We start from the raw sequence: 15,658 nt of genomic DNA, 5'->3' as shown, positions 1-15,658 counted from the left end.
AATAATAAAATAATATATTATTATTATTATTTTGTCTTTTTAGGGCCACACCCATGGCATTTGGAAATTCCCAGGCTAGGGGTCAAATCAGAGCCTATCCCACCGCCACAGCAATTCGGGATCTGAGCCGTGTCTTCAACCTACACTACAGCTCATGGCAACGCAGGATCCTTAACCCACTGAGCAAGGCCAGGGATCGAACCCATGTCCTCATGGATACTAGTCAGGTTGTTACTGCTGAACCACGATAGGAACTCCAACTTTTAATTTTTAAGCTTTGACCCACAGAGTTCTCTGTCAGGGAGAAGATGACTGACTCATGTCTTGAAATCTGCACTCTATGTGTTTATGAGCCCATTTTTATGAGCTCCTTTTCAAAAAACTTGGCAAGATGTAAAAGTGTCAGTCTCATAGCAGACAGTAATTGTTCTCAAAAGAAATGCTGATCTGGTAGAAAGATCCCATTTATCTGATACACCATCATTAGAGACACCATCATTTACCTGCTGACAGGGCAATTAAGTGGACACCAAGTCCAGTTGGGAACAAACAAGCTGTATTTTTAAACTAGATATGAAATTTTCCCCTCCCCTCTGCCCCTCCCTTTCTAGAAATGAAGTTTTGAGACAAACAAACCAATAAATGGAGCATGTAATACTCAGAAGATAGCTTATGGCTTTGACTAATGCTCCTTCCAGGAGTTCCTGCTATGTTGCAATGGGATTGGTGGCATTTGGGGAGTGCTGGGACACAGGTTCGACCCCCGGCCTGGCGCAATGGATTAAGGATCCAGCTTTGCCGCAGCTGTGGCTTAGGTCACAACTATGGCTCAGATCTGATCTCTGGCCCTGGAACTCCATATGCCTTGGAGTGGCCAAGAAAGGAGAAAAAAAAAAAAAAGGCTCTTTCCAAGGGCTCTGATGTGTCAGTATTGGAATGTAGCTGTTAGATCTCACTGGCCAGAGCCCCTCTGTCCATGCTGTCATAGTAGAATTATTGCCCAAAGCCAGGGATCAGGGCCCTGAGCCATGCAGATAGGAACAGCAGACATGCTTTCATCTCTTTATGATCTCCTAAGGGGAGATTCAGGTAACATCTGTGAAGAATCTGTCATGTGCCAAGCGTTTCCACAAAATGTCACATAGCCATCACCAGGCTGAGTGTAATAAGTGTAATAAATAACTATACTTGCAGCAAAGGAAATGACTCTGCTAAGGAAGCTATGCTTGGTCCACATCACTCACTGAGTTTGCTCTGAGCTGCGATTTGAGCTTAGGTCCCAAACTCCAAAGTTGTAAATTTTTTTTTTTTTTCAGGGCCACACTTACAGCATATGGAGGTTCCCAGGCTAGGGGTCAAATCAGAGCTACATCTGTCACCCTACGCCACAGCCACATCAGTGCAGGATCCAAGCCGAATCTGCGACCTACACCATAGCTCACGGCAATGCCAGATCCTTACCCACTGAGTGAGGCCAGGGATCAAACCCTCAACCTCATGGTTCCTAGTCAGATTCTTTTCCTCTGTGCCACGATGGGAACTCCCACGCTCTTCTAATTATAAGTGATTAGGCCTAAAAGAGATCATTTGACTACTTCTAGAAAACAATATGATTCTTCATTTTAAAAGTCAACTTGTAAAAGAAAACTTACAAAGTTGAGAGTGAAAATGCCTCAAAGCATACATACCCTCTCTCAAATCATCACATATAGTCTAATAAACAAGATCTCAGGATTTTTAACATAACCATGAGAGTACTTCACTGTGTTTCTGAATCCTCAGAGGAGACCTAGATAGATAAATTAGTTCCCTAGATGATTAAAGATCCAGTTTTAACAACAAATCTTATGCTTAAGAACCAACTCCAATCCTGTGACGCTTTACTAACCACTTTTCCAAGTGGATATCATTTTTGTCCTTTGGCCCTTCCATAGCCCTCACTGAAACCAGTCAATTTGCAATCACATTGTCTTAAATAACTCTCATTTTTACGCCAGAACTGGATAGATGCCTTACATATATTTTCTCTAATCCTTACAACTCTACAAAATTGGATTTATCCCTATTTTATAGATGTAGAAACTGATGTTGGAGTGGTTACCCAAGGGTTAGGTTACACAACTAGTAAGGGACAAAACCAGCACTTAAACCCAGCTGTTTTACTTCAGAGCCTGTAGCTCCACCCACTATGCAGTACTGCTTCTGCACAGCAGCGCTGGCTCTAACAATCACATCCTGCGTCCTGTGACCCTGGGTGCGCTTTTAACCCTCTCAGTGCCTCTGCTGTTTTATTTCACCATGGTTATTGCTTTATGGTAAAAATTTAAAAAGCTAATGTGGCCAAGCCTCCTTGCCCGCCTGCTTGCATCTTTCACAAGTGTCCTATCTTATCTATCTCTTGCCTATCACTTTGTCTCTCGCCGAATTCCATCTGCGTGGAGGCATGAAGAACCTGAACCTCAGCGAGTCCAGAAACCGAGTTTGCATCGCCAGCTTCTATCTGTTATTTCCTTTTTTTTTTTTTTTTTGATATTATCTTTTAAAACGTCAAGGCTATATGTATGCTGTGAGGGACCATGACATGTCTGCACATATAAAGTCACATCCAGAGGATTTTCCTGAAAAAGAGAAGAAAACTTATGGTGAAATTCTTGAAGAGTTCCATCGAGTGCACTGAAGTCTCCAAAAGGCTTGCTCTGGTTTCACTGATGCTGCTTATTTCTGAATTTTGTGGAACTGTTTCTATGATTATCTGAAGTTTATGTTAATATATATGTTAATGCCTTGTGATTAAAATGGTCTTCATGAGCAAAAAAAAAAAAAAAAGATAATGTATGTCACAGTCCTTGTACTATAATGGTTTATATTATTATCTGCACTGGATTTTATGCTCCTTCAGGGCACGTTTTTATGCCTTATATGCAGCTTCCTTTCAGCACCCACTAAAGGGTTTAACAGCAATTAAAGCTACCAGTCTTTGGAAAGATTTGAGACACCTTTTCCCCTCTGAGGGGGAAAGTGGTATCCTGTTCCATGCAGCTTGGATTAAGCATCCATAATCCAAACCTCGACTTACAACCCAGTGACAAACTCAGGGTACCTGTCACACATGAGATTTAAACAGCCTGCGTGGCATTTAACCCTGGTATCTCCCCTCCAGCATGGCTTTAATGCCCTAACAGTTTGAAAGAGAGAAAACCCCAAATGAAAAATATCAATACATTGTGTAAGAAAAACATGCCTGGAAGAAGGGAGAGCAGAAGAAGGACTGGTTTGTTTTTGAATTAACAGAGACCTCATTGTTCTGCAAACTGTCTGATTTACAGCTTCCCAATGACAGCAGGAAATACAACACTGTCTAAACTCATTCCTCACGATAAAATTTCCTTTACATCAAGACAAAGACCAACGACACATTCATTAAGTTTCCTTAGGCATCCGCACTGCCCCCTAGGTAAGATGGATGTATCTGATGGCACGTCCAGGGAAGGGTCCCATTATGGTCCAGAGTAAGACGGGTGCTGGATCTGCACCAGGAAAGCAGAGTGGAAGGGACCCAAGCCCTGCTCTGCGTTACATGCTTCTCGGGAAGCCACTTCATCTCTTTGTTAACAATGGATCTGTTTTCCGGTCTTTAAAACCCAGGGGACAGCATTATTTATTTTGCCTACTTCACAGGTTTACTGTGAAGGTAAACTGAAATAATATATGTGAAATTAATGTATAGATTATATTACAAGACATAACCAGATAATTACCTACCCCTTGTCCTTTGGTAAATGTCAAGATATTAGCAAAGCTGAGATACTGATTTCTTGGCATGTGTTCGCCTTATAATAACAAGGAGGACTTAACATCTATAGAAGCTATGGAAGAGATAACCAGTAAAATTGATCTTTCTACAATATATATATTTATTATTATTATTATTATTATTATTATTATTTTGTCTTTTTGCCATTTCTTGGGCTGCTCCTGAGGCATATACAGGCTAGGGGTCCAATCGGAGCTGTAGCCACTGGCCTATGCCACAGCCACAGCAACGCGGGGATCCAAGCTGTATCTGCAATCTACACCACAGCTCATGGCAACGCCAGATCCCTAACCCACTGAGCAAGGCCAGGGATTGAACCCACAACCTCATGGTTCCTAGTCGGATTCGTTAACCACTGAGCCACGACGGGAACTTCGGAACTATATATATATAATTATATATATATAATTTTTTTTTTAAAGCTTCAGATGGTTCAGCTATGTCTTCCAAAAAGTGTGAAAATGGACTTTCAGATGAAGATGTGGCCAGCGACTGCCTAGGTGACAGGCGCCACATAATGGATCCTTTTACCTCAGTCTCTGCAAAATGCCACATGGCACAGAGGACTAAAAACTAGTCCTCTCTCTGTCTCCCCATTTGTCATCCCAGCCCCTTCCTCAATGCCTCTGGCAGAAAGAAAATAAGGAGACACGAGAAATCAAAATTACCTTGGACCAGGACACGCCTACCATCACTCTTTGGATTTCCTTGACCCAAGTGTAGGAACTCACAAAGGGCTGATGATGGAGGTGACTCACTGACCCCTTGAGCCCAGTAATTCCTTGACCTATACTGACAACCTGCACCAGAACTTTAAGGAAAAAATGGCACAAATGTCCAGAAGTAAAGAGAAAGTCTCCAGATCACACACATAGTACACATACAAAAGAAAAAGTTATCCTCGTGCCATTTGTGTTTATCATTTATCAACTATGTTTTTTTTCTTTTTTCTTTCTTTTTTTTTTTTTTTTTTTTTTTTTTTTTTTTGTCTATTTAGTGCCACATCCACAGCATATGGAGGTTCCCAGGCTAGGGATCCAATCAGAGCTATAGCTGCCGGCCTACACCACAGCCACAGCATCGCCAGATCTGAGCCTCATCTGCAACCTACACCACAGCTCACAGCAATGCTGGATCCTTGACCCACTGAGCGAGGCCAGGGATCGAACCCGAGTCCGCATGGATACTAGTCAGGTTTGTTAACTACTGAGCCATGATGGGAACTCCCATTTATCAACTATGTTGAACTGTAAACACATTTTCAGTCACAACAGTGAGAAAAAAGGAAGAAACATAACATGCACTTTTGAGCAAATTTTGCCAGAGGCAAATGCTTCAGACACCACTTCCTCTTGTTTCATTATGAAGAGGCTAAAATTTGCCTCGCATTAGAAATAAACAATATAAAAGTGCTTGAGCACTTGAAATCCTAACTTCCACTGAAACCCTTGCTCTCTCCCCTCATGAACTTGTTAACATTTCTCAAATACTCCTCTGAATAGAATTCCCATTTTCTCAGAAGTGTCCCACAAGCAGATACCATACTTCTGGGTGTCAAAGCCACTGGCTTTTATTATTTACCTAATTTTTGCACCCTTTGGTTGAAAAATTATTTATTTATGTTGACAAAATCATTGCACCATCTTTGTCCCTAATTATGATTGTAAGCTAATTAAAGAAAAAGTGACCTATCAAGTTTTTTGTATTGATGATACTTGTCCCAACATTTTAGGCTTTTTTTTTTTTTCTGTCTTTTTAGGGCCGCACCAGCAGCATATGGAGGTTCCCAGGCTAGAGGCTGAATTGGAGCTGTAGCCGCCAGCCTACCCCACAGCCACAGCAACACTGGATCTGAGCCACATCTGCGACCTACACCACAGCTCACAGCAACGCCAGATCCTTAACCCATTGAGCGAGGCCAGGGATCAGACCTGCATTCTCACAGGTATTGGTCAGGTTCATACCACTGAGCCACAGCAGGAACTCCCTAGTCTTCCTTTAAAAAAAAAAAAAAAAATTGTTTCTGTTGGTGCAGGTTTAGCAATTTTTTAAATACCAAAGCACACCGTGAAACATATTCTCTGTTTAACAATCTGATGGATATGCTGACTTTGTCTTAGGAGATCTTGAATTTCAGGAGTCCCTAAATCACAACCAGGATAATGTTTAAGGCCAGCCTCAACGTCATCTCTCCTGCTCTTCTGAGAAGTTTTTCTGTGGGAACAACAGTATCCATTCCCAGCAAAGCCAGAGAAGCATACTCACCAAGTGAACGTAAGGCACGAAATATCCAAAAAGAGCAAGTGGTATTCCTATTGCCCACACGGCATATGCTGTCACCCTGAAGATGGCAAAGTTGAAAATTTTTTTTGGAGGGCTGAACTTTCTCCTGGAAAAGAGGGCAGCTCTGTTTCCTCCTTTGGTTCCCTCTTTTTCTTTGGTGCTGGAAGCCAGAGGTCGGTAGGTAAAGCCGGCCAGAAAGAGAACAAACATGAAGACGCAGAGGGCCCTCAGTGTGTGGAAGAGCCCCATGCTGTCAGTCAGGACCCGTAAAAGGAAAGGCAGCAAAATTGTGAAGATGCTGCTGCCAGCGGTGACGATGCCATTCACGAGCCCAAGGCGCTTCTTGAAATAGTGGCCCAGGATGACCAACGAAGGCTGGTAGGCAAAGGAGCAGCCGCAGGCAAATATAATGCCATAGGTAAGGTACAGAGGCTCTATGGAGCTGTGGAAAGATGGAAAGATGAAAGCAGCTTTTGTTACTTCTGTCACGTGCTTCATAGTATTTAAACCTTAGAGCAAAAGTGGGCTTCAGTTAATCAACATATTTTCTACAAATAAAAAGTAACCAGGAGTTCCCATCGTGGCTCAGTGGTTAACGAATCCGACTAGGAACCATGACGTTGCGGGTTCAATTCCTGGCCTCGCTCAGTGGGTTAAGGATCCAGCGTTGCACTGAGCTGTTGCGTAGGTCGTAGACGCGGCTCAGATCTGGTGTTGCTGTGGCTGTGGGTAGGCTGGTGCTACAGCTCTGATTCAACCCCTCACGTGGGAACCTCCATATGCTTCGGGTGCGGCCCTAGAAAAGACAAAAAAAAAAAAAAAGTAACCAAAAACAGAAGTGAAAATCTTAATAAATCAAGACTACAACACTAGGAGTTCCTGTTGTGGCACAGCAGAAACAAATGCGACTAGTATCCATGAGAATGTGGGTTCGATCCCTGGCCTTGCTCAGTGGGTTAAGGATCTGGCATTGCTGTGAGCTGTGTGGTGTAGGTGGCAGTGAGGCTCGGATCCCTCGCTGCTGTGGTGTAGGCCAGCAGCTACAGCTCCAATTCAACCCCTAGCCTGAGAACTTCCATTTGCTGCAGGTGCAGCCCTAAAAAACAAAAACAAACAAAAAAAAACCCCTAATGTTTTCATTTAATCTGAACGGGTAATTTTAAAAATGCCTCGAGTATGTGAAAAATGACTGTTAACGTCATTTGTGATTTGACTTCTCCTTCTCTTTCTGGGAATTTCAGGTGACCCACACAGCACTGCGTAAAAACTGCTACGCACTCCACAACCCAGAAATAAAGGACGATGTCAAGCAGGGCCCCAGTAACTCTGGCAGCGATTAAACTAACAAACCAAAAACCTAGTCTCCATAAGAAAAATTTCTAAAAATTACAATTTAACCATGAAAACCCATTAGTTGATAGAGTTTTCCCAGGCACTTACTAAGCAATCTAATCAAAGAAAAGGCTGCACTTGATGTTTTCACCCCAAGGTTATGTTAGGACCGTTTGTACAGAGGAGCGGTTGTGTCGCATTTTGCTGGCCTAAGGGCTGGACAACCTTCGCCCTGTACTGCACTGCTCTCGGTGTTGTGCAAGATAACGAGAGAAATCATATTCTGATTGCAGGAAGACTAAATGAAATGCGTTCACGGGGGATCCCGGCTGGGAAGCTTTAGGGCCATGTAGGTCTCGAAAGAATAATCAAGGATTAAGAACTCTATCCTTTAATCAAGCAATGACACACGTCTCATGAAAGTAAAGGAACATAGCATTACATTCTTTGACACAAAGCAAGGAGTAAAAACTAAAGGTTTTTTTCTTTTAAAAAGTTCAATTCAAAGGACTATTTACCAGTAGTAAAGGCAAGCTATTTATTAGAAACTAAGATAAAGTTGGTTAATAATTAAATTTTGGACAATAATTCTAGCCTAGCAGTATGCTGAGGTAATCACAAGGAACTCAAGAATCTGATAAAATTGAGCATGCCGACAACCCTCTCTCTCTGAGATGCCCTCCCTCCTCTCTTACTCCATAGGCAGCACCATCTTCAAATGGCTCTTGAGTCACTCCCAGATTCTCCCAGACTACCCTTGTCTCACTCTCATCACCCTTTATCGACTCTCCACTCTTTATTCAATAAACATATTTAACAGCCACTATGTTCCAGGTACGTAGTGGAAAAAAATATTTAAAATGTGGTTATGCCCTATTTCTAGTCTGCTTAGTGAAGCAAGACATCCATCCCTGGATAAGCAATAAGGTTCTGCTGTGTAGCACAAGGAACTCTATCTAGTCACTCGTGACGGAACATGATGGAGAATAATGTGAGAAAGAGAAAGTGTATATGCATGATTGGGTCACTTTGCTGTACAGCAGAAATTGACGGAACACTGTAAATCAACTATAATAGAAAAATAAAAATCTTGAAAAATAGAACAAAAAATAAATAAACAAAATTAAAAAAATAAAGTTTAGGAGTTCCCATCGTGGCTCAGTGGTTAATGAACCCGACTAGTATTCATGAGGACTTGGGTTTGGTCCCTGGACTCGACCAGTGGGTTGAGGGTCCAGCATTGCCGTGAGCTGTGGTGTGGATCTTGGCCGCAGCTCAGATCCTGTGTTGCTGTGGCTGTGGTGTAGGCTGGCAGCTACAGCTCCGATTCGCACCCCCAGCCTGGGAACCTCCATATGGTGTGAGTGCAGCTGTAAAAAGATAAAGAATTACTTAGTTAATTAATTAAAAAAAACAAAGTTTAGCTGATGAGTAAAAAAAAGACCTCTACCCCCAAACAGTAAGAATATAGAGCAAAATATAAATATTACTAATACTTCATTCATTCTGCATCCATTCTTCCACAAAAGTAATTTTTCTAGATAATTGCAACTTACTGAAGGTGCTAATTTATTTTTAGTTAACAATTTTTATTTTATTTTTATTTTTTTGTCTTTTAGGGCCACATCCTCGACATATGGGGGTTCCCAGGCCAGGGGTCAAATCGGAGCTACAGCTGCGGGCCTACATCACAGCCATAGCAATGCGGGATCCGAGCCTTGTCTGTGAACTACACCACGGCTCATGGCAATGCCACATCCTTAACCCACTGAGTGAGGCCAGGGATCGAACCTGCGTCCTCTTGGATACTAGTCAGATTCGTTTCCACTGAGCCACAATGGGAACTCCCCTTTAGTTAATAATTTTTAAAGGAAAAATCTACACCTAAATACATTTCTCTACCTTCTTCAAAGAGGATACTAAAAATAGTATTCACAGCACGGTATCACCATGAACATCAGTATCTATACAATTATACCACATTATTATAAAGCTGTCAGTTGGAAAACCAGAGAACCACAGGCGTAAATTGAAGACATTCTTTTGTATACCATTTAAATCCTGAGTTCTGGCTAAGATGAGCCTTTTGTCTCTCCTACAGAGTAAAGTACATAAGCTTTGTAGTGGCATTTTCACTGCTGTTGGAAGCATTTTCACTTCTAAATTTTCACCTTAGTAACAGATGGTTCAAATTGTTAAAGTTTGACAACTGAAAAAGTATAGCGTAAATCAGTAAGATACCAATTACGTGCGCAAAAGAGGATTCAAAGAAGAAACACTGATGTGACTCGGGGTTGCTAAAAAAGGTTTTCCTGAGAAGGTAGAACTTGAACTAGAGCAAAAGCGGGTTGGTCTACTGCTCAACACTTGGAGTTTATACACATGTCCCCTTGCTCTTAGGTGTTGCCCTTAAAGTTTGGTAACTCTTGATCACTGGGTGAAATAATGAATAGAAAATATGAGAACACTGCATGTAATAAGGTTAAGATGTACATACTGCTTGCTATACATGAAATAGATAACAAACAAGGACCTACTGTATAGCACAGAGAACTCTATTCAACTATATTCTGTGATAACCTGAATGGTAAGAGAATCTGAAAAACAATGAATATAAGTATATGTACAAACTGAGTCACTTTGCTGCACACCTGAAACTAACACATTGTAAAACAACTATTTTCCAATGAAACTAAAAAAAGAAAAAAGGTAAAGATGGCTTCAAGACATTGTGTTTTAGGAGTTCCTGCTGTGGTGCAATGGGTTAAGAACCCAACTGCAGCAGCTCAGATCAGAGCAGAGGTGCAGGTTTGATCCCCAGATGACACAGTGGGTTAAGGAGCCAGTATTGCTGCAGCTGTGGCTTGGACTCAATCCCTGGCCTGGGAACTTCCATATTTCTTAGACGTGGCTATTAAAAAGAGACACTTTGTTTTAGTTAGGGGAAGCAGGGGAAGGGAGCAAGAGAGAGAGAGAACTGGGTCATAATGTAAAATACATTTCATAATTTTTATTTCTCAATGGTCAAAAAGTTTAAGAAACACTGCTTGCTGTAAGTGGGTTTGTGTGTATGTGTTTGTCTGCCAAATCAGGTAATAAGTTACATTGGTTTTCTCTCTCTTAGTTCTCCCTCCACCAAAGCCTGGGTGTTAATAAGTTCAGCAAGCACTAAGGCCACTGGTACCTGGTGGCTTCCAGACCCAAACAGGTATGTGATGAGGCAGTGGTAACACCATGTTCTACTAGTGATAAAGAAGAACTAAAAGTAAATGACCTCACAGAATTACCTAAGCAGTATCTTTTACAAACAAAGCTGTTTCCTGTTTCTTTAAAAAAACAACCTAGGAGTTTCCATCGTGGTTCAGCAGCTTAAGGACCTGACCTTGTCTCTGTGAGGATGTTGGTTCAATCCCTGGCCTCACTCAGTGGGTTAAGGATCCAGTGCTGCTGTAAGCTGCAGTGTAGGTTACAGATTAAGCTCGGATCTAGTGTCACCATGGCTGTGGCACAGGCCGTAGCTGCAGCTCCAATTCCACCCCTGACCTGGGAATGTCCATATGCTACAGGTATGGCCATAAAAAAAAGAGGAAACAATAAATACAAAATAAAAGTATAAAAAAAATACAGAAATTGATACAATGTTGTAAATCAACTGTAATTAGGCACTTTAAAGGTGGAATATTTATTTTCTAACAAGAAATAAAAATAATTATTTAGAATCCATATAAAATTTCTAAATTAGGTGAAAGAAAGTCTTATTGTGTATGTGTATGGATGGGGGGGAGTAAAATTAGTAAACCAAGGATTTTGTTGATTAAATCTTGAATATTTAAAAATAGACAGAGTAAGAATTCTAAGTTTGATTTTTTCTTTCTAATGACCCCAATCATGCTTTCAAGGAGAGAACAAAAAAAGCTACGGAAGGGACAGAGACAGGAATGAGATAAACTACTAGAGACAGATCGGAAATCATCTTAAGGGTTTTGTTGTTAATCACCTCCTATTAGCCAGAGCTACTTATTAAACTGGTATTTCTCTAACTGGGGATTATTCTGACAATAAAAGGGGATGTACTGGTAGAACTGGAGCTGGAGGGAGAGGTTCCTCCTATAGCAGAGTGCCTGCCAGCCCTTTACAGTTAGTTCCTCTGCAGCACACTACAGCTTTTAACGGACACATGGAAAGTATACTGACAGGAAGTTTTAAGCTGCATTTGACCGCTTCGTTTTATCATGATCTTTTTAAATTTCAACATGAGCTTTTTTTTTTTTTTTTTTTTTTTTTTTTGCCACTCTCAGGCCGTATGGAAGTTCCTGGACCAGGGATTGAATTCAAGCCACAGCTGTGGCAATGCTAAAACCTTAACCCACTGTGCCAGGGCAGAAATCAAACCCACACAGCCAGAGACAATGCCAGGATCCTTAACCCAGTGCGCCACAGTGGTCCAAATACAGCAGCTTGGGTTGTGAGGTATGGATGGGTTCCATCCCTGGCTTGGTGCAGTGGGTTAAAGTTGTCAGCATTGCGGCAGCTGTAGTGTAGGTCACAGCTATGGCTCAGATTTGACCCTGGCCCAGGAACTTTGATATGGTGTGGGTGGGGACATAATTGTTTTTTTTTTTTTTTTGGTCTTATTAAGGCTGCACTCGCATCATATGAAAGTTCCCAGGCCAGGGGTCTAATCAGAGCTGCAGATGCTGGCCTGCTCCACAGCCACAGCAATGCAGGATCTGAGCTGCATCTCGACCTACACCACAGCTTACAGCAATGCCAGATCCTTAACCCGATGAGCAAGGCCAGGGATCGAACCCAAGTCCTCATGGATACTAGTTGAGTTTGTTACCACTGAGCATGACAGGAACCCCATAAAAATTTTTTTTAATTAAAAAAGAAAGAATTCTCCACCTGGGTTGAAACAAATAGCAAAGTCTGGATCTTGTTAATAGAAATATTTCATACCAAGCCTATGAACAACAGCTTCAAAATACTACTTCTCATACTCTTTGGGCCTCAGACAGAGCTGATCTTAAACTCAGACCATTGCTTTAGGCAACATATTGTTATAACTCGAGTTAAGATTTTTCTGTGAATGGAAAAAACAACAGGAGAAAACATTTTTTCTTGGCATCAGGGAATGTGTGTATCCTGACTGACATTTAACTCTTAGGCTCTGTAAGCAAAAGCATTCAAATTCACAAGCTCTGATTTGTTGCTGTGGACAACAGTGCACAAGGGCTATGGCTTAACATTTAAGCAACAAAAAGGAGGATTTTCCCTTGTAAACAGCAAAGTTTCCAAAAGGAAATCTTTATTTTACTTGTATTTTTTGTCTTTTTAGGGCCACACCCACAGCCTATAGAGGTTCCCAGGCTAGGGGTCAAATTGGAGCTGCAGCTGCTGGCCTACACCACAGCCACAGCAACGCCAAATCCTTAACCCACTGAGCGAGGCCAGGGATCGAACCTAAGTCCTCGTGGATCCCAGTCAGGTTCGTTAACCACTGAGCCACAGCAGGAACTCCTCCAAAAGGAAATTTTTAAGGCATCTAACAGTTTTTGAAAAGTTACAAGGAGAAACCAAGTCCTTACCTTACAAAAGAACTTGACATGAGTCCAACAAATCCAACAGCAGCACCCACGACAGCTGTTTTCCGACAACCAAACATGTCTGTGAAGACGCTGACTATTGGGCAGCAAAAGAAAATCATCCCCATGGAGAGGGAATTTACCCAAGCTGTAAACAGAGAACAAAAGGGACACTATGACAAGTAAGTTCTATTTGTTCTTATCCTGTAGGATACAATACATAGTTAGAAAAGTATTGATGAATGGGGGGTAAGTCAAACTAAATAACAGATGTGAATCATGGATCAAAGGATTGGCCAATACTATTTATAATGAGCAAAGGAAGTATTTGTGTTTAATCAAACTACTGAAAAGTTTGTACTTTTTTCTTTTCTTTTTTGTCTTTTCTAGGGCTGCACCCATGGCATATGGAGGTTCCCAGGCTAGGGGTCGAATCAGACCTGTTGCTGCCGGTCTACGCCACAGCCATGGCAACACCAGATCCTTAACCCACTGAGCGAGGCCAGGGATTAAACCTGCAACCTCATGGTCTCTAGTCGGATTTGTTAACCACTGAGCCACGGCGGGAACTACAAAAAGTTTGTATTCTTAAATAAACATTCTCCCGTTGACCTAAACACTATTAATCTCTAGCCTTATATCTATGGTTTTAAGCAACTTCTAATCTATGAAGAGAAATTTATTTAAAAAAAAAAATGATACATGGAGTTCCTGTCATGGCTCTGCGGAAACAAACCCGACTAGTATCTATGAGGATGCAGGTTCAATCCCTGGCCTCGCTCAGTGGGTTAAGGATCCAGTGTTAGCGTGAGCTGCGGTGTTGGTCGCAGACAAGGCAAGGATCCTGCATTGCTGTGGCTGTGGTGTAGGCCAGTGCCTGCAGCTCTGATTCAACCCCTAGCCTGGGAACTTCCAAATGCTGTGGGTGCAGCCCTGAGAAAAAAAAAAAAAAAGATTCATTAGGAACACATGCCTAATCCAAAGAAATGATCAAAGTCCAAAGGAATGAAGATGACTGAAGTCAAGACAATGGGGAACTCTTGGGGAAGGAAAAGGAATATTGCCATTTGAATCCAGCAGTTATGAACTGAACATCCTGCCTTGAGTCTGTGCTTTTGTTAAGGGAATCAAGTCATATACAGGTAGTCTATTTGTTGACCTGGAAAATAGTTATTGCATATTCACTTTATAAAACCACTCAGCCCTCAGTCTAAATGAATCTGACTGGCATCCATGAGGACGCAGGTTCAATTCCTGGCCTCGTTCACTGGGTTAAGGGTCCAGCATTGCTGTGAGCTGTGCACCACTCAGATTTGGAGCTGCTGTGGTTGTGGTGTAGGCTGGCGATTACAGCTCCAATTAGACCCCTAGCCTGGGAACCTCCACATGCTGTGGATGCAGCCCTAAAAAGACTAAAAAAAAAAAAAACCCAAAAAACCAAAAAAGTATACATGCATTTTATCTTTTACAATAACAAAGATTTAAGAATTGTAAGTCATAATTTCCTATTCTAATTCTGTAGATCGAAACAAACAAGAGGAAAGCAAAAAAGAAAAACATACCGAGTACAAATGATCACAAATTTATGCCAAAGAACGGACTGATCTTACAGGATATCAAGTCTGTAAATTCTTAAAACGTACAATAAACTACTGGGGCCCAAGTGAACATGAGCTATAACACAAAGAGATCAGGGTCCAACTCCCCCAGCTTTGTAACTACAATAGATCCTTCAGCAAGTAGGATACATCCTTCGTCAAGTCACTTCCACTGTTTTCTCTTCTTGAAAGAGGATCAAATACATACCTTTCCAGGATCACTAAGGATTAGAAAAGATATATCTAAACATCAGTATAGAAGGTTACGGAAACTCTTTCACAGTTTTTTGGGGTTTTTTGTTTTTTGGGTTTTTTTGCTTTTTAGGGCCTTGCCCACGGCATGTAGAGGTTCCCAGCTAGGTGTCTAATTGGAGCTACAGCCACAGCAACTGGGGATCCGAGCCACGTCTGTGATCTACACCACAGTTCACAGCAATGCTGGATCCTTAACCCACTGAGTGAGGCCAGGGATCAAACACGCAACTTCATGGTTCCTAGTTGGATTCATTTCCGCTGTGCCACAATGGGAACTCCTCTTTCACAGTTTTAACAACAAGTTGTCTTATAAAAAGAAACAGGTGATCTCGAGCACCCCATCCATCTTTGACAGGCTACTAGTCCATTACTCTATCTCCTGGCTGTACCCAGGCCATATGGAAGTTCCCAGGCCAGGGATCAAACCCGAGTCAGAGCTGCAACCTATACCACAGCTGTGGCAACGCCAGATCCTTTCAACCTACTACACCAGGCTGGGGCTAGAACACGCCACCACAGAGAAAACAGTGGATCTTTAACCTGCCGTACTACAGCGTGAACTCCTACCATTTTTTTTTTTTTTTTTTTTTTTTGGTCTTTTTAGGGCCACATCCGCAGCATATGGAGGTTAATTTCCACTGAGCCATAAGGGGAACTCCAACCATTTCTTAATAATGAGATCCAAATGGAAATTTACCAGACTAACAATTTCACTTAATTCTTTCCCTAACAATTCCACTTAATTCTTTCCCTTCTTACATTTTAAACTGTATATTTTAATCAGCCATAAT

At 41.7% G+C, this 15,658-nt stretch overlaps 1 protein-coding gene across 2 annotated transcripts in view; it reads right to left on the bottom strand.

The window, feature by feature from the left end:
* SLC16A10 (solute carrier family 16 member 10) overlaps positions 1 to 15,658 on the bottom strand; it is a 141,176-nt gene that overhangs the window by 46,247 nt on the left and 79,271 nt on the right. For both annotated transcript variants that reach the window (XM_021091212.1, XM_021091215.1), the window contains 2 exons: positions 13,018 to 13,162; positions 6,080 to 6,539 (listed from right to left, as the gene is read on the bottom strand). In XM_021091212.1, coding sequence (XP_020946871.1) covers positions 6,080 to 6,539; positions 13,018 to 13,162 — 605 coding nt within the window. The remainder of the gene's footprint in view (positions 1 to 6,079; positions 6,540 to 13,017; positions 13,163 to 15,658) is intronic.

Source organism: Sus scrofa, chromosome 1 (assembly GCF_000003025.6).
Source record: "Sus scrofa isolate TJ Tabasco breed Duroc chromosome 1, Sscrofa11.1, whole genome shotgun sequence".
Lineage (NCBI taxonomy): Eukaryota > Metazoa > Chordata > Mammalia > Artiodactyla > Suidae > Sus > Sus scrofa.
The sequence above is the reverse complement of the archived record's forward strand: the minus strand, read 5'-3'. Positions and strand labels throughout refer to the sequence as shown.